Genomic DNA, 21728 nt, shown 5'->3' on the forward strand with positions numbered 1-21728 from the left:
TGCTGGGAGGTGCCCGGGGTTCCGGGGGAGCTGTGCCCAGGGGTTCAGCTCAGGACTCCAGGTGCTCTGTGCCCGGGGGTTCAGCCTGGGGATGCGGGGGAGCTGTGCCCAGGGGTTCAGCTCAGGACTCCAGGTGCTCTGTGCCCGGGGGTTCAGCCTGGGGATCCGGGGGAGCTGTGCCCGGGGGTTCAGCCCGGGGATCCGGGGGAGCTGTGTCCGGGAGTTCAGCCGGAGCCGGTTCTGCTCCGCGGGCACCGCTCAGCGCACCCTCCAGCCGGCAGGGGTCGCTGTCGGCCCCGCCCTCCCGCGGTGCGCGCGCTGTGTTTGGCGGCGCGGTGCCCGCTGGGAACAGGTCACCATGGCGGCCCGTGTCCTCTCGGCCTGTGTCCGCCGCCTCCTGCCCCCGCCGCCCCCGGCCGCCCCGCGGCCCGCCGCGCTCAGCAGCCTCTGCCCCCGCCACCCGTGGGCCTCGGCCCCGCCGCAGCCGCAGGTCCGGCCCCGGCGCTGCCCGCCGCTGCTGCCCGGTGTCCTGCGGGCGGGCGGGCCGCTATGCCGCCGCTTTTCCGACATGCCGCCGCTCACCTTGGACGACATCAAGGAGCGCGTCCTCTACGTGCTCAAGCTCTACGACAAGATCGACCCGGAGAAGGCGAGTGCGGCCGGGCCGGGGGCGGCGGGGGCGGCCGGCAGCGCCGTGCGGCCCGGGGCTCGGTGACCGCAGTGCCCGGTGCCCACTTTGCCCGGTGCCGCAGTGCCCGGTGCTGTAGTGCCCAGTGGCCACGGTGCCACAGTGCTCGATGCCACAGCGCCTGCTGCTGCAGTGCCCGGTGCCACAGTGCTCGATGCCACAGCGCCTGCTGCTGCAGTGTCCGGTGCCACGGTGCCCGGTGCTGCCGTGCCACAGCGCCTGCTGCTGCAGTGCCCGGTGCTGCCGTGCCCGGTGCCACAGTGCCCCGTGCTGCGGTGTCACAGCGCCTGGCTGCGGCACTGGGTTGTGTGGGTGGGACAGGCGGTGCTGTCCTCGCTGATGGGGAGGGAGCAGTGAGGGGGCCCGGTTGAGCCCAGGGGTTCCCCTCAGGTTCAGCCACCTGCAGTGGCTGCGGCAGCTGACCTGTGGTTTTCTCTTCCCTGTAGCTCACAGCTGAGTCCCACTTCATGAAGGACCTGGGCTTGGACAGCTTGGACCAAGTGGAAATCATCATGGCCATGGAAGACGAGTTTGGTAACTTTGGGCTGTTCGCGCTTGGATCCGTCCCTGCCTGGGTTTGGCTGAGCCTTAAGTGCAGCTGCAGCAAACCAGCATTAGTTCTGTGAATAGTCACACTGACTTTTCTCTAATATAATTCAGAGAAAATTGTGCGGTTCTCTGTCAGCGAGAACGTGTGCTGGTCGCTGGTGGGACCAGCGGGAAGCAGGAGAAGGTGTCTGTCTGTCTGCTGGGCCTGTCTGGGAACAGCGGGGGCTCTGTCCCCGTGTCACTCTTGCGCAGCCCATCCTGTTGCTGGGGAGGGGGTGGTGGGGACAGCAGATGTTGCATTTAACACCAAGGCTGCACCTGGAGCCGATCGTGGCTCCTGCTCGTGAAATCACACGTACTCCAGGTTTTCCCTCAGTAGAATTATTTTTCGTCCTCAGTACTTCATCCTGCTAGACAAAAAGTGAGGTTCTCTCCTTGTTAAGTTATATTCCAAGTTTCTTTTTACATCATTGTAGCCTCCTTCCTGCTCTTATTTAAAGCTCTTCAGTTCTGGCATACATGCCTAATTTGTCATATTGATCCATAAATGTCCCTGAGGTTTGGTCATCCTCTGAAACCTGAGCAGATGTTTCACTTCCAGAGCAACTGCTAACACTAGATATTTAATCCACGTACGGGACAGTGTGGGTGGAGTGTCAGCGTGTGGCCGTGAGTGCTAGAAAGAAGAACATACATTTTCTGGAATGCATTTCTGACCAGTTCTGCTGCCAGGAGTCCTCGTGCTCCTGCCCCGGCTGCGGCTCCCTGTGAGCTGTTGATCATACAAACCTTTGACAGCAGCCCTGGGGCTTCCGGCTCTGCCTGGCCCAGGGTCCCTGGAAGCGTCCCCAGGAACATCCCCTCCTGCCACACACGGGGCTGCGCAGCACTGGGAAGGCACTGGTGGCTTTGAGGGGGTGCGAGGACACTTGTTGCTGGCTCAGCCTGGTCCCTTCTCCACGGGCAATGTTGCATGAGGCAGAACGTGGCTTGGGATGCAGTGCAGCATTGGGCTGTTGGCTCTGACACACAGAGCAGCTGCCCCCTGCTCGTGCTCTGCCAGGCTGTGTCTGAGCCAGCAGGAATTGCTTCCCTTCGCCTTGTTTCCGTTGTTTGGGGCTAAATCTGTGCACTTTCTTGCAGGGTTTGAAATTCCTGATGGAGATGCAGAAAAGTTAATGTGCCCACAGGAAATAGTAGATTACATTGCAGATAAGAAGGATGTTTATGAATAGAAACAGTTCTTCAAAGGTGGGTGAGTAGAAACGTGCCCCTGCGAGTGTCTCGGCGATGGTGGTGTGCACGGGGTGCACAGGGAGTGTGTGGCGTGAGGTGATGCTGCCACTGGGCTGTGTGGCAGCTCTGGGGTGACAGCAGCCACCCACTCTGAGCAGAGAGGGGGACCTGTCTGCATGTTCCTGCAGCATCTCCTGCTGGAGGAGGATGTGGGGTCTGGCAACCTTCATCTTGCCTTGCGTGGCACTTCCAGTGCTCAGATTATCCACAGGTATGTTAACAGTGAATGTCAAATTGACTTCAGTCACGGAAGTCCATGTTTTGGCGCTCCTTGGCCGTGCAGGGTAGGACTGCGCAGCTCCAGCTGCCCTGCGCCACCATGTCCTCCCCAGCAGCCACAGCCGGGGACAGCGGCAGGCGGGAAACGGGCAGGAAAGGGTTATCGGAGCGACTGTGCTCGGGGCTGCAGGGGAAATGAGCCCTGACCTGGGCCTGCAGCAGCAGATCCTCCAGCTCCTGGTTGTTCCTGTTTATTCCTGTGCACACTCCTACCCCCCCGGGGGAGCCTGTGCCCGTGGCTGCTCTGAGCCAGGGGAAGCCCAGTGGTGCCAGAGCTGTGGGCTCGTTCCATGCCTGCCCCCGGTGTTCTTCAGTGCTGGTCTCGTCTGCCTGACCCATTTATTTTGTGCCGAAACGTGGTAGTTCTTACTTGATGAAATATTGAATATGTGGATTTTATTTTTTAACAGGAGATGTCTCTGCCACGAGGCCTGGGCTGGTGGCAGCGGGTGTGAATGTGAACGCACACGCTGAACTGTTGCTGCTTTCGTCGGAAAGTTGTACTTGGACGTTGTATTTAAAACTGTCTGAATCTGTTGTCCTTTAAAAACAAGAAAAAAAAGGAATAAATATATAAGACCATTGTTGCATTGATGGCTTTTCTGTTTCACACTCTGTGGGTGGCCAGCTGCATTAGTGTTCACTGTGCGGGGGCAGCAGGGATGAGGAGCTGCCCCCACTCCAGCTCCTGTCCCAGCCTGGGCTGTTGCTGGTCCCGGTGCCCCAGTGCTGGGGAGCTGCTGGTGGGTCTGGCTGTGCTGAGAGTCACGCTGAATGTGTTCTGCTGTTCCTCCTCCTCCCTGCAAGTGCGAAACCTCTGGCAGCGCCTGTGCGGCTTGTGCCACTGGGCACAAAGCTCCGTGCTGTTGATGCAGTTGCTCGCCCGTGGTCTTGCTGCTCATGTCTGCCCTTCCCAATAAACCGCCCCTCTGCTGCCTTTGCTCTTCATCAGTGCTGGTAACAACAAGCCAGTTCCGTTTGGAAGGCTTCTGTCTTCCTGATGGAAAATCAAGGGGGGGATGACTTTCCTGCTGCTGAAAAGCAAAATCGTATCCACGTTTCTGTCAGCCAAACTAATCTCAGCATGGGAGCCTTGCTTTAAATCTCTCCCGAGACAGAAACGAGTTATTTCTGGACACTACACAGTTTTTCCCTTGAGCCAAGAAACACTTTCATATGTCAAAGAGGTACTGCTGGGCTGCGAGCCAAGAAAATGTCACTTGATAATGTGTCCTCTGGCAATCAGGGTGACGGAGGTTGGAAAATAGACCTGAGTCCGTTGTCACTGCACACGGTGCCCGTGTGGCTGCTCTCGGGGCTTCCTCTGGAGCTGCACTTGGCTCTTGGCAACGCATGGCGCTGACGGCTCTGCCGCTGGGTGACCCTCTGCCTCCAGGGCCTGAGTTTTGCTTTCGTTGTGTGCGAGGCTTTTGCCTTTGGAAACTCCTTAATCACTCCTTCACCCCAAATCTGTGCTCAAACAGCTTCTGAACAGGACACAGTTGAACTGGGGTTGAACAGTTGTTTTGGCCACCATATCCATGGTGGTTTCTCTCTTCACAGGTGTGGACACAAGGTGCTGGCTCGGCAGCAGGAGCACAGTGGATGCGGAGCTGTCCTTTTGTGTCCAGAGTGCTGGTGCCGCTGGCCTCGCTCGGTGCCGTGGCCCTGGGGGATCTGCTGAAGGAGCTGCAGGCAGATGCAGCCAGAGGTGCCCTAGAGGAGCCTCTGCCGTGAGCCGGGCGCGGCTGGAGGTGGCCTTGGGGAAATCCCGCGCCCTGGAGCCCCGGCAGCTCCGATGTGGCTGCTCTGGGACAAGCCGGTGGTAGCGGAGGACGGGTATAAACCATGTCCCCGCTGTCCCCGGGCACGGCGGTGCGGCCCGCGGCGGGGGACAGGGGCCGAGCCGGCGAGAGGGGACCCGCCGGGCCATTTCCCCCGGGGGTCCCGCAGCCCCCGCAGCGTTTGGGCAGAGCGGAGCCGCCGGGACCGATGCTCCCCGGGGTGTGGGCGTGGCCGGGCGGGGCCGCCGGGGCGGGTGGGGCGGGACTGGGCCGGGGGCTGCGGCTCCCGGCGCCTCCGCCCGCCGCAGCGGGGGTTTCCTGCCGCCTCGGCAGCGCCATGGAGCGGCTCCGGCTCCGGTTCCCACGGCTCCCCCGGCTCCTGGCCGCCGCAGGTGAGCACCGGGTCTGGGAGCGGGGGGCACGGCTGGGCGGGTCCCCGCAGCTCTGGGTGCCCCGGCGGGGTTTGCCGTGCTCGGGGGGGCTTAGGGCGCGGTGCCGGCGCAGCCCGGCGGGCTCGGGGGGTTCGCGGCGGCGGGGCCGGTAGCGGCGGCGGGCTCGGGTGGGTCTGGGCTCCCCCGGTCGCGCTGGGGCGGTGGGTGGTGGCTGCTCGGGTGTCACCGAGACCCGCAGTGGGGCTAAGCCGCGGAGTCCCCGGGACACGCGCCGGGGGAAGCGGGGCCGTGAGCGCAACTGGCGGCCCGGGCGGCCCCGCGGCTTCGGAGGCGGCCGGTGCTGCGGCGGGAGGAGCAGCGGGAGCCCCGGGAGGCGAAAGCGGAGAGCGGGGCCGAGGGGCTCCCGGGGACTCCGCCAAGGTGCCCGCTCTCTCCGAGGAGCAGCGGGACCCGAGTGCTGGCCGGGCCGCGGGTGTGATGCTCAGCCCGGGCCCGGCGGTGCCTACCAGCACATGGCGGCTCTGCCGGACCGTGGCTTGGGTCGGGGCAAAACCGGCGTTTCCAGCACATGGCAGCATGCGGGGCAGTATCGATTTCGGTTGCTGAGACGAAGGCAGGTGTTTTCCAGCCGGGTTTGTGTCGTTCCTGTGCGTCTCCTTCAGCATCGCTGCCCATGGGTGGGTGGTTCATGGTGCTCGGTGCTGCTGCCCAATGCTGGTGCACGATGCCCGATGCCTGACAGCAGCACATGCTGCTCTCTCCGCAGTGATCGTGGTGTGCTGTGCACAGCTCTGCCTGGGGCTCAGCAGCGGGACGGGCTCCACACTGGACACTGCTGTCCCCTGCACCCACCTGGGGACCGCGATGAGGGAGCGCTGCCCAACAGGTACCGCCGGGGCTGGGGCTGTCCTGCTCACAGCCCTTTGTCCTTCACACTGCGTGCCAGCCACATGTTGGTGCCGCTGGGGCCCAGGGTGCCAAGCTGGCAGCTGTGGGGTCCTGTCCATGGGTCAACACTGCTCAGTGTCCCCCAATCCTGCCTCTGCCCCTAGATCCGGAGAGAGGAGCTGGCACAGCGCGGGCGCCGATGCCGGAGGCCGTGAGGCAGATGCAGACAGAGGCTGAGCTGCTGCCCTTCCCTGGAACCCCTGTCAGGACTGTTGAGCCCCCCAGCCCCTGGGGGAGTCCCAGAGGCCCCTGGGCAGGCGAGGAGGGGACGGGGCCTGTGGTGCGGGATGGAGCAGCCACCGAGCGCCTGGTGGCCCCACTCTCTGTGGGCACCACTGAGCAGGCAGCTGCAGGCAGCAAGCAGCCACGGAGTGACAGCCTGGGGGTGACCAGTTTGGGGACCCTAGCACTCACGAGGGCAGACACAGACTCTGCCACCGGATCCACCACCAGGACTGACCCTGTAGGAAAAGTGATGATGGGAAGTGCCACGACTGCACAGGGGACCCATTTGCATTCACCACCCACTGCAACAGCGCCCAGCTCTGCCGGGGAGCAATGGGGGTCCTCCACAGGGCTTGTGCAGAGACAGAGCAGCTCACACGGCTCCTTGTCCCCAGAGCCATGGGCTGGGGAGGGTCTGGGTGCCACTGTTTCACTGTTGGGCAGCAGCCCAGGCACCCACTCGAGCATCACGCCAGCTACAGCCAGCACTGTGCAGGGGACAATCGGGACATCGCCCTTTGTGGGGGGGTTGCAGAGGCTGCTGAGCCCCATGGGGACACTGAGGGGGACGCAGCAGGGGCTGCCAGGGACAGTGGGAGTACGGGGCTCTGACTCTCGCCCATGGCATGGGACAGATGTTGCCTGGCAAGGTCCCAACTTTGTCCCTCACCCCTCTGTGCCGTCCCTGGGGGCTGGTGGCCATGGAGACACTGTGGCCAGCACAGCCCAGCCAGCTGTGGGGAAGGGCCCAGCCCTGCTGCCGGCTGCAGGTGAGGAGTCAGGTCTGCCCGTGCCCAGCGCCACAGCTGCCACCCCAAGAGTGACATCCACCAGCCTGGGGCTGTCTGGGCCACCCAACACAGAGGGTCCCCCTGACCTCCATGTCCCTGGGGACCAGACCTTGCGGGCACCAGCCGTGCCAGGGCAGCCCGGCACTGTGGTGGCCGTGGTCAGCACCGCAGTGGCACAAAGCATGGTGCCCCATACCAGCCCAGGGTCCTCACATGTCCCCACTTCCCCACAGCCTATTCCAGCCAGTGGCTCTGCAGCACCCATGTCACCCACCCTGGAGACTGACTGGGGTGTCCCAGGGCTTGGCCCCACTGTGGGCACCCCCCTGGCAGGGCTGTCCATGGGGCACCAGCTGCCCCATGCTGGCTCGGGGAGGGATCCTGCTGAGACCCCCCAAATCCTGGGAGGGACCCCAGTGGAGGTGGGTGACGCTGAGCCCTGGACAGCAACTCCCCCGCTGGGCAGCCTGGACCCCCCAGCAGCCCCCAGACCGCCCCAGCAGCCGCCTCCATCCCAGCCTGTGGCTCCCCTGGGGCTGACCACTGCTATGGGCATCACTGTCACTGCTGTCACCGCCACCACGGCTGCCACCAGCCCAGCACTGCACAGGGACGTGGGGATGTTCACGCTGAAGCCCAGGGCTGCTGTACTGCAGGGGGATGTGACAGGGCTGACACAGGGGCCCACAGCTCGCCTGCCCACCATGACACCAGAGTCCCCCCAGCCACCCACAGAGCCCCCTGGGACCCTGGGCCATCGTGGGGGCCCTGGGTCCCCCCCAGCTGCTGGGAACATAGACCTGGTCCAACCATCCAGCAGCCCCGGAGGGCAACCTGACGCTGACACCCCCCAAGTGACGCCAGCCCCCGCCGGGGCAGGCAGGGCCCCCCGGGTGTTCATCGTGGAGGATCAGCCACCCCTCCTGAGAGGTGAGTCTGGGGGCTTGGCACCCTCTGCCTGGGCATAGTGAAGGAGAAGAGCTCTGAAGAGCCATCAGCTTGGGGAGGGTGAGTGGTGGCCCCCAGGGCAGGCAGCAGGGCCCTGTTGTGTTGATCCCCATCTCCCCCCGCAGCCTCTGTCCTCCGCGTCCCCTGCGAGCTGGTGCTGGACATGGGGTTCATCCCTGCACTGCAGGACCCTGGGTCCCCTGAGCATCAGACTCTGCTGCGCAGCTTCAACCACACGGTGGGTGCAGGACGGGGGGGCCCAGGGGGCTGTGGTTTGGGCCACCCCCATTGCGCTCAGTTCCCTCCCTGCACAGGTCTCGCCCCTCTTCACATCGGTGCCCGGCTTCCTGCGGCTGGAGGTGACGAGGATCAGGTCGGTGCTTGTCTGGCCCCACAGCGTGAGATGCTCCTGACATGGGGGGTATGGGGAGCGTCAGGCTGCAGGGCCACAGCAGGGCCGGGGTGTGGGGCTGGAGCTGGGGGTCTGAGCCGTGGGTTCCCCGCAGGGAGGGCAGCGTGGTGCTGGAGTACGACGCGCTGTTCGCGGCAGAGCGGGTGCCGGTGCTGGGGCTGTTCACGCTCCTCGATGCCGCGCTGGGCTCCGGTGCTGCCCGGCGGGGGCTGTTGGTGGGTGATGCCCCCATTCTGCACAACGCGGCTCTGGGTAAGTGTGGGGTGTGCACGGGGCTGCACAACCGCCAGATCCTCCTGGTTGCAGAGTGGGCTCATCCGGGCCCCAGCTCTGCCTGGCAGGGGGCGGGGGGGCACAGCCGGAGCCGTGTCTCTGCAGAACGGCCGCTGGACCCCTGTGCCGAGCTCTTCACCTGCCAGGCCGGCTTCACCTGCGCGGCTGGGGCGGCCGGGAATGCCACCTGCACCTCCCTCTGCCACCACAACTATTGCAAGAACCACGGCATCTGCACCCACCCCCCGGACAGTGGGCCCCTCTGCCAGTGAGTGCCCCAGCACCAGCCCTGGAGTGACGGGTGCTGTCCCTCGTCCCTCCCCTCTAGTGGCTGATACTGCCCCCTTGGCACAGGTGTCCCGTCGGCAGCGATTTCTGGTTCATGGGGCTGCACTGTGACTACCGGGTGACGCAGCAGAGCCTGCTGGGCATGGCCGCCGGGGTCCTGCTCAGCATCGTCCTCCTGGGCGCCGTCCTCGCCGCCGTCGCCATCCGCCGCTTCAAGGTGCTGCTGTTGGAGGCCAGGGCGGACCAGACACGCAGCAGGTGAGGGGGCTGGGGTGGCCCTGGATGCGGGTGTCCCTGCCCCTCCCCGGGGTGCAGTGGCAGCAGCTCCAGGTCCGGCATTGCCGCTCGGGCAGGGCTGGGCTCAGCTGAGCTCTGCCAAGAAAAACACTCTGTGGCGGCCGATAGCGGCGGGCGGGAGGTGCTGGGCTGGGGGAGCACGTGCGGGGCCCGGGAGCTGCCGCTACCAGCATCCCACGGAGCCACGGCGGTGGCCCTGGCTGGGCAGGGTGGGTGTCTGTGTGTCTGGCGATGGCGTGGGGAGCTCAGGGGACACCAGCCCTGGGGCAGCAGCGTGTGGGCAGGAGGCTGCAGGCCTGGCGGTGCTGCTGCACACACTTGGGGGGTGGAGATGTGCTGGGGAACCCCCACATACACGGTCCCAGGGACCCCAATGCCCCCAGTGGTATGTCCCCCTTGTGCTGGCTGCCTGGCTGGGCTCAGCCGGGGGTCTCCGGCACAGCCTCAACCCTGAGGAAACCACCACAACAGCTGTGGAGTTGTGGCCAGATGTTGCTTGGTGTCACGGGCCTTGTCCCCACCCAGGGTGTGGGGCTGGGCCCTGGGGCCGTGAAATTTGGGTGGAAACCTGCGCTGTGTGCTTGCAGGACAGTCACTGCGGGGGGGGGGGAGGTGTGCATGTATCTCTGTGCCTGTGGGTGTGTGTCCCTGTGTCCGTGTGTCCTGGCGTCACCACAGCCCCGTCTGTCCCCGCAGCTACCGGCGGTTCTGCCGTCTGGACGATGTGTCGGCCCAGTACTGGTCGCGCTCGGGGCCGCCCTCGGCCACCTCTCTGGACAACCCGGCGTTCAGCACCTCGGAGGAGCTGCTGCACCTGCACATCTGGGGCAGCAGCTGCAGCTGCCGGGAGGACTCAGGTGTCACCCATGGCCCCAAGCAGCGTCTGGCACTGTCCACCCGCCCCGACTGCCACTCCAGGTACAGGGGGGGTTTGCTGAGCCCCAGAGCGAGGGCTCATCTTTATTTTACTCAGGGGATGGGGTGAAGCAGAGAGCGAGGGGTTTGGGCACAGCAACCTGTCCTGGTGCCTCTGCTTTGCAGCCAATGCTCAGCACTGCCCTCCCTGCACTTATCAATGGCACGGTGGAGCTTCGACTCCGCCACAGCCTGTGGTGTCCAAGGAGAAATAAGTGGGTTTGTGGTGGTGTGTGGGTTTTGTTTTTCTTTTTCTTTTCTTCACCCTATGCAAGGAGCTTTGTGTGCTGGGGACTGATAGAACAGCAGAAGGGTTCAGAGCTGCAGGAAACAGCGTGATCGTATGTGTGGGTATGAGAAAGTCTTATCAGCTTCCAGGGGTGTAAATGGAAAAAGGGCCCTGAAAGTTTCCGGTTCCATGAGTAAAGGTCGCTCCACGATGGGCCCGGTGCTGCTGCGCTGGAGCTCAGGGACCTGCAGCACGTTTGCAGACAGACACGGTGCAGTGAGCACATCACGCACAGGAGCAAAATACCTGCGAGTGCAGTCCCGTGGCTGAGGGTCCCGGCTGCACTGTCTGCAGCAGCTTGACTCTTGCCCCTTCCTCCCCCTTAATTTTCTTCCCAGTCTCCATTACGCCTGGGACACGAGTTCCGGCAGCGTGAACGACCCCATGGTGGACTCGGGCAAAGCCAGCGATATCTCGGTGTCGAGCTGGCCCATGGAGCCCACCCCATGGACGCCCTTCCCGCTCCTCCACCAGCTGTCCCGGCAGCCCCCGGTGAGCAGGGGGGTGTGAAGGGGCTGTGGGAGCGTTGGGCGGGGGCCCTGGCTGTGCCCTTCTCAGTGTCCTGGGGTGGTGACACAGGGGGGGCAGCAGCTCCTCGGGGCACCAGCCCAAGCCGGTCTCTCCGCAGCACAAAGCCCGACGGCCCCACTCGTTCTGCGAGGGGATGGAGCTGGGCAGCCTGGAGAGGAGCTGGACGGCCTGAGCCCCACGCGCCAAAACACAGGCAACAGGTTCAGCTCGTAAAACCAACCACATTTTATTTCCACGTAACAAGCTCAGTGAAGGGATTTCAAACACTTGGACAATACAATCACGGCAGGTGTGATGTCGGTTCCACGGGGCAGCGTCCCCGTGACGCTCGGCCCCGTTCGCAGCCTGCACAGCCAGCCCTGGCTGGGACAGCGGGTTCAGCGTACATAGGTACAGAGAAGTGTCTGGTAACACACAATGCTGGCATCCAACGAGTTAACGACGTACATCGGCAACTGGAAAATAAAGTCTTAAAAGAGTTTTGAAGTCACATCATACTATGTACATATATGGTCTGCCCTATAGCCATTTCAGAACAAGCTAAGCCACTGTGAAAAGTGAATTACAAATTAAGCGCTGCTGCATTGTTCATCATGATTAATGTAAATGAGGTATAAATTTAAACACCAGTACGTTTTAAGCATTAAAGTTTATTTTCCAAAATGCTCTCCTTATTTGCAATGTCCTCTTGAGCATCGAGCTGGGCACAAATGGTGGGGGCGTTTGGAAATGGGGCGTTGAAGTTTTACCGAGGATGAGGGCAAGAGGATCCCAAGGTGCTCGAATAGAAAAGGAAAAGCAAGCTGCAGTTCTCTACGCTTAGATTCTCATCTCAGAGTGGGTACGTTGAGGGAGAGTTTTGCTAGAATAAAACGCAGATCTGTTCATAAAAAAATCAGTTTGCTAAAAGAAAATCAAACTATGGGAATACAGAGCTATCATATGTTTTGATATTTTCGTTGTATAGAAAACAGCCTACAAATAAAGTCACAAAAAATAGACAGTTATATGCTGAGCAGCCAAAAACATCATGATTTATTAATATCTGGAGAAACTTCATAATTCAAACACAACCAAACTGTACATTTTACAATCACATTCTATTTGTAAACAGTTAAAAGCCACTGACTTCTTTTGCATTTTCGGACACAAACGGTTAGAATCAAGGCAATGAAATGATGGCGATTTCTGCACTGTTAAAATTTTTTACCCTTGCCTAGTCTTTAATTCATGGACTAAACAAGCATCATGTAATACCTTTTGTGGCAAAAAAAAAGATGTAACTCATTACTTTTGCGAGAAAGTATTTGCGAGAACTTTTTAAACATTTAAAACTTTTATACAACAAACAATTCTGTAAGCCCAAGACCTTGGTTACAGTAATGCATAGTTACTCAGTTCGGCTTTAAGGTACGACAGTTAAACGTTAACACAGTCACAAGAGCAGAAACGGAGCCACTCGATGGGATTACAAAAGAATCGTATAACTACAGATTATTAGCAAACCACCACCACTCACTAATAAAAAGACAGCGTCAGAAAGCGGTATGTCAAACTCCAGCTTGAAGCGTTTCTTTTTTGGCAGAGAAAAGTCTTACAGAGCAATAAGTATTATCAGTGCTAAAAGTTGAGTTTTTTTCCTATAAGAAACTACAAGGAGTTTTTACTGGGGAACTGGTTTTCCTGAGAGCCATGCTCTTTGATTTAGGATACAGGAATAGAAAACAAAAGGACATGGCCAAACACTGTTCGTTATTCCCAGAGATAGAAAGCATCTTTTTCATTCTCCATTTTTTTTTTGTCTTTTTAAAAATTTTTAAAATGATGGAAGAGTAAACATTTTTCTCAAAAAACAAAAAAAATATTCTGTAAACAAGAAGGTGCCAACACGGGCACCCCCAAAACAAAATTGAAAGCCTATTGAAAGTGCAGGACCCCCCTGGCTTGCAGGCTGGGTTGCAAGTCACAGCTGTGGCCACAGTTTTTTAAACTGTAGAGCTAAATTCTTTAGTTTTATACATGAAAAAACTGGTGCAATACTTTCATTCATAATCCTAAGTCAGTATCATAACTTGATCTTTAAACGCCACAACACCACGGTAAGGTAGGCAAACATCAAGGCATAGTAGAGAGCGCACACTGTTTGTTAAGAACATCCTTGAGTAAACATTTACACGTGAACTGCTGCCTCCCCGATATTGCCGATTAGACAGAGAGAACACCATTCAGTGCAAAGTTAAAAAAGCTCATACTCCAACATTATCAGCAAAATGCAAAAAAAAAAATGGAATTCAAAGAATAAACATGATGAATATACACAAATGAGCTCATTCCAAGCAGTTTTATATGGATAGCACTATCTGGAAGTGTAAATATATACTTTTTCACATTATAATATTGGCCTGCATGATTCAAGTATTCAAACTGATATGTTTTGGGCTAAAACAAAGTGGAAAATGTGCAGAAAGTAACTGTTTCCACAGGTGACCCCCTTGCTGTAGGTGAAAAGTCCAAATTAGTGCTGCTTTGTTACATCTTGAGGTCACAGTTTATTAGTTGAAAAAAGTAAAAGGTTACATGGACTCTCCACCTCCACCCAGGTGGTCAACAGAAAGGAAAGCGTTGATGGGGGACGGGCTGCTAATTCCCCGGGTGTCACTGCTGCTCGGGGCGCCCCACAGGCTCGTGGAATAGTTGGGGCTCCCCCAGAGTGAAGTGCCATGAAGGTCTCCACTGCTAGTTCCCGACAGCCCAGCACCATTCCAGTGATTTAGATCATTACGGTTTGAGAACGAATGGGAACCGTCAATGGATCCAAGTCGGTTCTGGCTGGATCCCAGAGACTGCCAGCCAGGAGACGGAGTCAGAGACTGGCCTTGTGCAAAGAAGCGACTAATCTCCTCTTCACTGGCAAACTCAGCAAGAATAGTAGTGTTCCCTAATACACACCTGTGGAGGACAAGAAAGCACGTGTGAAACCACCAGCCCATCCTCCTCCTCACCTCTGCACTCGCCCAGCACCGCAAACACCTCGGCATGAGCCCAGCAGAGGTTCAGCTGGCACTGAGTCCTTGTGCCCCTGCACAAAGAAAGTGTTTCCAACCCAACAAAACATTCACAGGTGGTTAAAATTTAGACTAAAAAAGAGAAAGAACTTACATGTGCAGAGATTTTTGTGCCTTCACTACCTCTTCTTTTGAACTGTAACGGACCAAAGCATTACCGTGTGGGAGGTTAAGGTGGAATGTTATTAGTGGACCGTGCTGCATGCACAGAGTACGCAGGGTTGAGCCATCGATCTGAGGATGAAACGAGTGCAGAACGTGAGAAGCAGTTGGTGCAAAGCTTCGATCGAGCCGCCTGCCAGCGCCGTGCCCACTCCAGCCTTACCTGAGGTGTAAGGTTTTTTAGAACAAGCCAATTTGTTATTCTCCCTGAGCTGCTCTCACCCCAGCTTGAACCTAAATGAGGAAAAACACAAGAATCAGTGCCCTGACACGCTGAGCAGCGGGTCACAGGGGGAGCATGAGAAGCTGCATGGCAGCTGACGGGAACACTCACAAGTAAGAAAAACTCACATAGTACTTATCTTTTCCAGACTTAAAACCATTAGAACGCTACTTTGGGATGGTATAGGACTTAATGTCTGTAGCTACTCATTTTATTTACTTCCTGAAGCATTGTGATCATTTAAATACAGTCATAAGTAGCTACATTGCTGTCATAAAATCATAATTGAAGTAAAAATACAAAGATACTTGTTTTGACTCTTGCTGCAAGCTCAGAATAGTTCTGAAGCCTGTCTGAAGACTCCTGTGCTACTGGGATCTAATTGATTATGGTATAAGCCACTCTGAAAAATGCTTAATGGGCAAGTGCATTCAGCTGCACAGAGTCAGACTCCGAAAAGTGCTCGGAGGTCATTCACACTAAAGACAGAAAAGCCCCAGTGCCATCCACGCTACTGCTGCACACAACATCCAGCCCTCACCCTGTTTCATTCAGTGGAAGGTCTGTCACAATGCAGCTTAGGATATAGAGATCAGCTTTTGCTTTTGGCAAGACAAATGGTACAGATGTTGCCCAACAGTGACAGATGATCTCACAAATGCACAGGAGACTCCCCAGGTTGATAACAACACACACAACCTTCCTACACAAGAGACATCCTTACCAGGGGTGTATCTGGCATCAGAATTTCCCCATCCTCCACCCAAACGAAGGGAATTATCCCAAGTGGACAACGGTGGTTTCTGGCCTGTCAGCCCCGGGGGTGGGCGGGACGGAGCAGTGATGCTTTTAGGTGGCAAAGGGACCTTCCACAGCTCATGAGCCAGAGAGGTGTTAGTGACTGATCCAGGAGACCACGTTGATTTGGAATCACTGTTTCTGGCTACTAAAAGACATAGAAAGACAACCATAATCACTACGCTGGAACTGTCACCTTGCAACAAATAAAAGCTGCTAAATCAGAGTGACATTGAAATAGCTACTTGGAAAATCAGTGAAGTTACCGCTCAGAGGGGACCTCAGGAGTACTTTTTATTAACATTTAGTATTCCCCGAAGCACATGAAGAAACACCAGCTCAGAGCAAGGTGAGCAGACATCACCTGAAGTGCTTTGTGCTGTACTGCTGAGGGAAACATTGTAGTTGGAGGCACGAATGGATGACCAGGCACTAGTTGAAGGCAGCGTGGTGTTCAAAGATGAGGATGACCCTACGACAAAAACAGAGTCAGTCACAGCACAGTGCATCACAAACCAATAAAATCAAAAGGCAGGACTCGTAGTCCAGGCCGAACACAGCCAGACGAGGGATCTCCTCGCTCCTCTGTGCTCATCCCTGATCCAGAGGCACTGGCAGCAAACGCTCCGCAGCAGGCAGCACCCTGTGCTCGCTACGAGCGAATCCCCTTGCATTTCTGCAGTGGTTCGATCACAGGGTTTTGCTCGCCCGCTTTCAAACACGTTGCCTCCCTGCGCACACAATTACATCAGAATGCAGATCAGCAGCGTTCGCTCGCTCTGCCCGCATTCTTGGAACATCTGTTGCATTGCATCAAGTGGTGCTGCTAGAGCCAAAGATGAGCTTTTCAGCCATGAAATCCACAACACAAACGATGAACAAGGAGACAAGCAAGTAGCAAACACATCTCCAAGTAAACAGTCTGTCTCTGGGATTGGAGGAAGATTACTACAACATTAATTAGAAACTGCACCATCTGAACATACCACTGTTCCTGTCCCTGAGGTGGTCAACTTCCCGCACAGTATTAATTGACAGATTGTTTATGACACTGCCAGGAGTGACGTAAGGGTCAGTCTCGGGGTCGATGTTTGGATAACCTTTCCATGGCTCCCCAGGCCGAAACTCTAGGAACACATTCAGAAAAGAAGCTTATTTTGTTTGCTGGTTATTAGCAGGAGACAGCTGTCTAAACAATACATCCCTTAACGACTGAAACTCCAACACCTTTTAAGCATTTCATTTACTCAATTTAGTCTTTGTTTTGTTTCATTCACTTCATTTCTAGTTTTCTGGTCCCATCTCACCAGGGTAAAATCTCAAAGCAGGGCAATGTACTTTGTGCAATGAAACTACCACTCTCAATTTCAATCTGCCAAGAACGCGGCCTCGGTGCTCTGTACCATGTCCCTGTCCCTGCGCAGGTGACGAGCGTGGGGCCGTACCTGGTGGCCAGTTGACACTGCTAGAGCCATTGGGCGATTTGGCACGGGACCAGCCATCCCCAATGGATCCAGGAGGGCTGGCTGGTGAATTACTGCTGTTCAGAAAGTCGTAGGGAACAAACGGAGACTCTTCCAGCCTAAAACCACTTGAAATAGCACCTAGTGGAAAAGAAAAAAAAAACACATTAAATATTTTGCATAGCATATTTTTATATATCTATATGGAAACATGCCCTTGTAAAGCATTCATACTGTCCCCTTATGATCTCAAGTTATACAGAAGTCACACAGGATTATATAATCTAAAATGAAATGTCTCTGAATAATTCAGGAGAAAACCATAAGAATAATCTTTTAATCTTAAGTAAAATATTAATTCAAGAGGGTAAGAGCATTCTGTGAAAGTACAGCTGGGTAACAGGGGTAGTGAATATATTCCATAATGGGAGGGTTTGTGGAAGAAACGTCTACAAAACTGAAGGATCTTGAGCTGCTGCAAAACTCTCTAAATTCTACTCAGATTCCTGGAAGGAGGGGGGGCGGGGGATGGAAAAAACCAAATCCCTGTAGGCAGAGCAAGGAAGGAAAGCACCGTACAGAATCAATTTGATTCTGTTCAAGTCATGTAAGGTAAAATTCAAAAAGTTACTAGACAGCAAAGCCAAAGATATTCTACATTTCCAAGGGAATGACTTTTACTAGTGATTCCATGCAATATGGAGTTCAAATAATCAAATTGCTAATACTCTCCAGAAAACACTGCCCCCCTCTGGAGTAACCCCTGCTCTGACCTGCGCTCATCTGCACGACCAGCAGAGGTTCCCAGTGCAGTACAGGACAGATCCGCTAGATGCTTAAGGCAGCAACTTATTTCACAGTACTAAACCAGCTGACAACTCCAAAAATATCCAAACAATCTGAAGACTGAACAGTAACAGGAGACCAGAGACATTTTGTAACTATCTTTAGAAACAGAACCTTTGTGCCACAGACTCAGATTTTTACTGGATGAGATTTCAAGCAACTGAAACAGTTGAAATATCGTATGAATCCTGATTACTGGAGTGAAATACGAAGAAACCAAGCTCACCTACACTAAAACTACGTACAGCAACGGTACTAGTTTATCCCTTCTAAGCTCTCCCCATTTTCAGGATGCGAACGTACACATTCATAACCAAAACCTGCAATTAAACATGTCAGACATGACCAGAACGCATGCACACCAAGTTAAATTCCCACAAATCACCTTAAGGCCAGAAGGGCGTGGGGAAAGAAAACTACAAAATCTAAAGCTTTTGGTGTAAAAGTATATGAAGCATTCCAATCCAGACCAAGGTAAACCTAGTGGCAGTAGTCACACTTAAAGAAAAGTTTGGTTAAAAAGGAATCCTGCACAATGCTTCTGCTAAATCTGGTCATAAGATCACTTAAGGACATTCAAGAACAGCCACGGGCTGTGCACAAGGTGAGTCAAGTTCAGCACAACACGAACTCTGACAGCCAAAGGCAACACAGTCGTTACAATTACAGACCTAAATACAGCAAACCTGCATTTTATACCCAGAACGTGAAAATCTGATGGGTAATATCAAATGCTACTTAGTGACGTGTTCAACATACCATGTTTGCTGGAGTTTTGATCTAACGATGTGTTCACAGAAATGCTGTCTACTGTAGTCCATTTCCTCAACCGAGATTGTGGCTCTTTAATACTGTTCATATCCATGTTTACATTCAAGTTTGAGTTCATTCCTAAAAACATACAGAGCTTATGAAACACAGACTCAATGTTTTTCTTCTGCTAATTACCACTATTGCCCTAATAAACATTTAAGAGCATACTACTATGGTTATTTCATGCTTCTGTTTTTGAGAAACATTCTAGCATTGAATACAGTGACCTTACTACAGACAGCAGCTAAGCTAAGCGATGCAAAGCGCTCTGAGTTCTCAGCTGATTCTTCATGCAGAAATGTCAGCAGAAGGAGCCATTGAGGAAGCCAGAAAAATGAAAATGTCAACATCTAAAAAATGTGGCATTTCTAACGCAGGTCTAGCCCCAGCACAGCCAGCGCCCTCGTCTGTCTGAAGCAGAAGCGCTGTCCATTCAAGAGCTATGCTGGCTGTACAAGTCACTCTGGTCAGCAGAAGGGGGTGTCTGTACTCCCCTGTTCGGCAGAAGTTCTGTACTGGTGTCTGCACTTACCACCTCATTCTCATTTGGGCTTCTGAACAGTAATACTGGCCCACTCCTCCATTTATCCTGTTCACATTGAATATCAAAACCTCACTAAGAGAAAACAAACTAACTTGTCTTTGCCTCTTCTAAGTTGTCTGTATTTCAAAATGAGAGAATCAACACAATGTCAACCCAAATCAGTCCAAACACCCGTGAGAACCAGCTCCTCTGGGCCTGAACAACCTGCCCACACTCTGGCCCCTGGCATATCTGCAAGATCCTGAACTCCCAGCCATGGGGGGCTGGCCCTGGATGGACACCAGGGACCCCCAAAGCTGCTCTATCACTCCCTCCTCAGCTGGGCAGGGGAGAGAAAATACCACAAAAAGCTTGTGTGCTGACATAAGGACAAGGAGATCACTCGGCAATTACCGTCATGGGCAAAACCGACTCAACTTAGGGAAAATTCATTTAACTTATTACAAATCAAAACAGAGTAGAACAATAAGAAATAAAAACTGAATCTTAAAACACCTTCCCCCACCCCTTGCTTCTTCCTGGGCTGAACTTCACTCTGATTTCTCCACCCCACCCCCGAGCAGCACAGGGGGACAGGACCAGGAGCTGCAGTCAGTTCACCATGTTGCCTTTGCTGCTCTTTCTTCCTCACACTCCTCCCCTGCCCCAGTGTGGGGTCCCACCCAAGGGAGACAGTTCTGCAGGAACTTCTCCAACGTGGGTCCTTCCACGGGCTGCAGCTCTTCACGAATGCTCCAGTGTGGGTCCCTTCCACAGGTCACAGCCTCCCTCAGGCATCCCCTGCTCCCCATGGGCCTCCATGGGCTGCAGGGCTCAATTCTTCACTAAATGGTTGAGACACTCCAGCAACCTACTATTTCTACCCTTAAGCTTTTATTTGTGGACTGTGTGTGGCTCCAGTTGCTCATATCACTACCCGGCTGTCCCGGGATAATTGATTTTCTCCCTAGCAGCTGGTATGGTGCTGTGTTCTGGACTGAGGACGAGAAAACAGGGATGCTGTAGTTACCGCTGAGCTGCTTCCACAGCATCAAGGCCTTTTCTGCTTCTCACCCCTTCAGGGAGGAAGCTGGGGGTGCACAAGGAGCCGGGAGGGGACACAGGACAGCTGACCCCACCTGAGCCCAGGGACACGCCGCACTCCGTATGTGAACAGAGGGAACTGGTGGGGGCTGCTGCTCAGACACTGCCTGGGCACTGGTTAGCAGGTGGCAAGCCATTGCATTGTCTTGTATATTCGTTACTATGATTATTTTCCCTTCCTTTTCTGTCCTATTAAACCTCCTGTATCTCAGTCAGTGAGTTTGACTTCTTCCCGCTCCTCTCCTCATGCCTGAGAGAGAGCGCAGGGCTGCGCAGTACGGAGCAAAACACAGCACCACCCCAAAGGAAACCCCAAGGATCCTCACGGACACTGCAGCTGATTCCTGAGGGATCTCAAAGCCATCTTATGTGCACTGCAGGTTCCTGAAATGTGGCAACGATTAAGGCGAGAAAGCGGCTATTTAACAACAGTACACAACAATTCCACTCAAGAAATGAAACTGAAAGGAACCCAAGGTAGGCAGGATGCAATCACTCAGCAGGAAGTTTGGTGAGAAAGTTAAATATTCCTTTCATTAGGCCTCACATAACGTCTCAGCTAAACGAACTCCGTGTGTACAGCTTGCCCTTGGAATGGACACAGCTGGTAGATCCCAATGCTCAGCAGCAGCAGCAGCTCCTCAGCAGCAGCCTGGAGCCAGGACTGGCCACAGCACAAGCCCCGGGTGGCACATGCAGCACAGCACGGCCTGTCCCACCGGACACCCGCCTGCAGCACACGGGCGGCAGCAGCGGCTCCATCGCACAGGCTTTGCTACAAAGGGCACTGAGGATACAAAGGAAATCAGCCCAATGGAAAGGACCCGATTAGAATAACACAGAAGAAAAGCGAACTGAAGAGGAGGAAAAAAACAGGGATAAGGAACAAGAGGAAAATGGTGAACAGTTGTAGTAAGTATAAGGCAGCATTAAAAAGGGACCTAAAGTAAGGAGAAAATATACAAGCCTGGAATTTCTGAAGTAGAAATTGGACAGAAGCCTGGAAATGTAGGGAGAAAGAAACAGGAGATGTTTGTATTTATGAATGTTCAGACCTTTTGCCTGAAATGAGACAACCATTCTTTAAAAATGCAGAGCTACAAGTTTTCTCTCCTGGACAAAACCACTAAAAGGGAAATAAACATTTTGTTCTACCTATTCAATTTCGGACTCATAGAAAAAAATTTTAAGATCCAAAGAAACGAGACGACACAAATGGATTCTTTGTATGGATTCTACTTCTACAAGTCCTTTAGCTCCAGGAATCATAACTGCAAAAGGACTTTGTGTCATCCTTGGGGACCCATAGGATAAAAAAGAAATAAAACGAGACAGACCTTCAAAAATGGAAAGTGTTTTGCACTGAAATACAGTCAACTTCTGGGAATGAACTACTTGTGAAAAAAGTCCTTTGGTGAACAAAGGTTACCGGATAAGCCCCAGAAGGAATTACTACTTCCATTAAAATCAGAAGTGCTACCAGGATTACAATCACTATTGTTTTCAGAGGAGGCAGGAGACGTGAAAAGAAACGCAGTGTCTCACACAAGCACCCAGTGACCGTATGAAATGAGCATGGAGACACTCACCTATCGGGAAGCTGCTGAACGCATTTATTGGTGATGGCCCTTTCTGCAGCTCAGGAGTAGCGTGAGGGATGACGTTCTCGAGGAAAGATTTCATGGAGGGTTGGTGGAGTGACTGCTGTTGAGAGGGTGGAGTTTGCTGCTTCATTAACAGGTTTGGATCAAGCTGACGGGACTGTTGCATCATCTGTTGCTGCATACTAAGAGATCGACCCTTAAAAAACCAGAGCAGTTACACTA

At 54.6% G+C, this 21728-nt stretch overlaps 3 protein-coding genes across 15 annotated transcripts in view; 2 read left to right on the forward strand and 1 right to left on the reverse strand.

Moving 5' to 3' along the window:
* Positions 1 to 317: 317 nt before the first annotated feature.
* NDUFAB1 (NADH:ubiquinone oxidoreductase subunit AB1) lies at positions 318 to 3394 on the forward strand. 2 transcript variants are annotated; one of them, XM_065850723.2, is made up of 4 exons: positions 318 to 649; positions 1135 to 1222; positions 2381 to 2492; positions 3223 to 3394. In XM_065850723.2, exons 1-3 carry the CDS (start codon positions 359 to 361, stop codon positions 2470 to 2472), a joined length of 471 nt encoding a protein of 156 aa, XP_065706795.2. In that variant the 5' UTR covers positions 318 to 358; the 3' UTR covers positions 2473 to 2492; positions 3223 to 3394. The 2 variants fall into 2 exon arrangements, with proteins under 2 accessions (XP_065706795.2, XP_065706794.2); XM_065850722.2 differs by having other exon boundaries at positions 319 to 649; positions 2381 to 2488.
* A 1266-nt stretch (positions 3395 to 4660) lies between these two features.
* Positions 4661 to 11571, forward strand: LOC136108503 (uncharacterized). Its single transcript, XM_065850313.2, has 11 exons — positions 4661 to 4988; positions 5755 to 5874; positions 6041 to 7882; positions 8026 to 8138; positions 8215 to 8273; positions 8407 to 8564; positions 8691 to 8853; positions 8940 to 9131; positions 9867 to 10088; positions 10713 to 10866; positions 11003 to 11571. Exons 1-11 carry the CDS (start codon positions 4661 to 4663, stop codon positions 11075 to 11077), a joined length of 3426 nt encoding a protein of 1141 aa, XP_065706385.2. The 3' UTR covers positions 11078 to 11571.
* Positions 11107 to 21728, reverse strand: part of TNRC6A (trinucleotide repeat containing adaptor 6A) — a 72396-nt gene continuing 61774 nt past the window's right edge. For 8 of the 12 annotated variants that reach the window (XM_071815347.1, XM_071815345.1, XM_071815343.1 and 5 more), the window contains 9 exons: positions 21492 to 21702; positions 18222 to 18353; positions 16599 to 16757; positions 16140 to 16280; positions 15518 to 15625; positions 15080 to 15301; positions 14296 to 14366; positions 14065 to 14204; positions 11107 to 13854 (listed from right to left, as the gene is read on the reverse strand). In XM_071815347.1, the coding sequence (XP_071671448.1) occupies positions 13479 to 13854; positions 14065 to 14204; positions 14296 to 14366; positions 15080 to 15301; positions 15518 to 15625; positions 16140 to 16280; positions 16599 to 16757; positions 18222 to 18353; positions 21492 to 21702 (1560 nt within the window). In that variant the 3' untranslated portion in view covers positions 11107 to 13478. The remainder of the gene's footprint in view (positions 13855 to 14064; positions 14205 to 14295; positions 14367 to 15079; positions 15302 to 15517; positions 15626 to 16139; positions 16281 to 16598; positions 16758 to 18221; positions 18354 to 21491; positions 21703 to 21728) is intronic. The other 4 variants (XM_065850832.2, XM_065850826.2, XM_065850833.2 and 1 more) reach the window with 1 other exon arrangement.

The sequence above is a fragment of the Patagioenas fasciata genome, chromosome 15 (assembly GCF_037038585.1).
Source record: "Patagioenas fasciata isolate bPatFas1 chromosome 15, bPatFas1.hap1, whole genome shotgun sequence".
Taxonomy (NCBI): Eukaryota; Metazoa; Chordata; class Aves; order Columbiformes; family Columbidae; genus Patagioenas; species Patagioenas fasciata.

Excerpts from the sequence above, each read along its gene's own strand:
- NDUFAB1 (XM_065850723.2), top strand. The coding sequence starts at position 359 with ATGGCGGCCCGTGTCCTCTCGGCCTGTGTCCGCCGCCTCCTGCCCCCG. Across the intron at positions 650-1,134 it reads ACAAGATCGACCCGGAGAAG|CTCACAGCTGAGTCCCACTT; the intron begins GCGAGTGCGGCC and ends TCTTCCCTGTAG. Across the intron at positions 1,223-2,380 it reads GGCCATGGAAGACGAGTTTG|GGTTTGAAATTCCTGATGGA; the intron begins GTAACTTTGGGC and ends ACTTTCTTGCAG.
- LOC136108503 (XM_065850313.2), top strand. The coding sequence starts at position 4,661 with ATGTCCCCGCTGTCCCCGGGCACGGCGGTGCGGCCCGCGGCGGGGGAC. Across the intron at positions 8,854-8,939 it reads GACAGTGGGCCCCTCTGCCA|GTGTCCCGTCGGCAGCGATT; the intron begins GTGAGTGCCCCA and ends CCCTTGGCACAG. Across the intron at positions 9,132-9,866 it reads GCGGACCAGACACGCAGCAG|CTACCGGCGGTTCTGCCGTC; the intron begins GTGAGGGGGCTG and ends CTGTCCCCGCAG.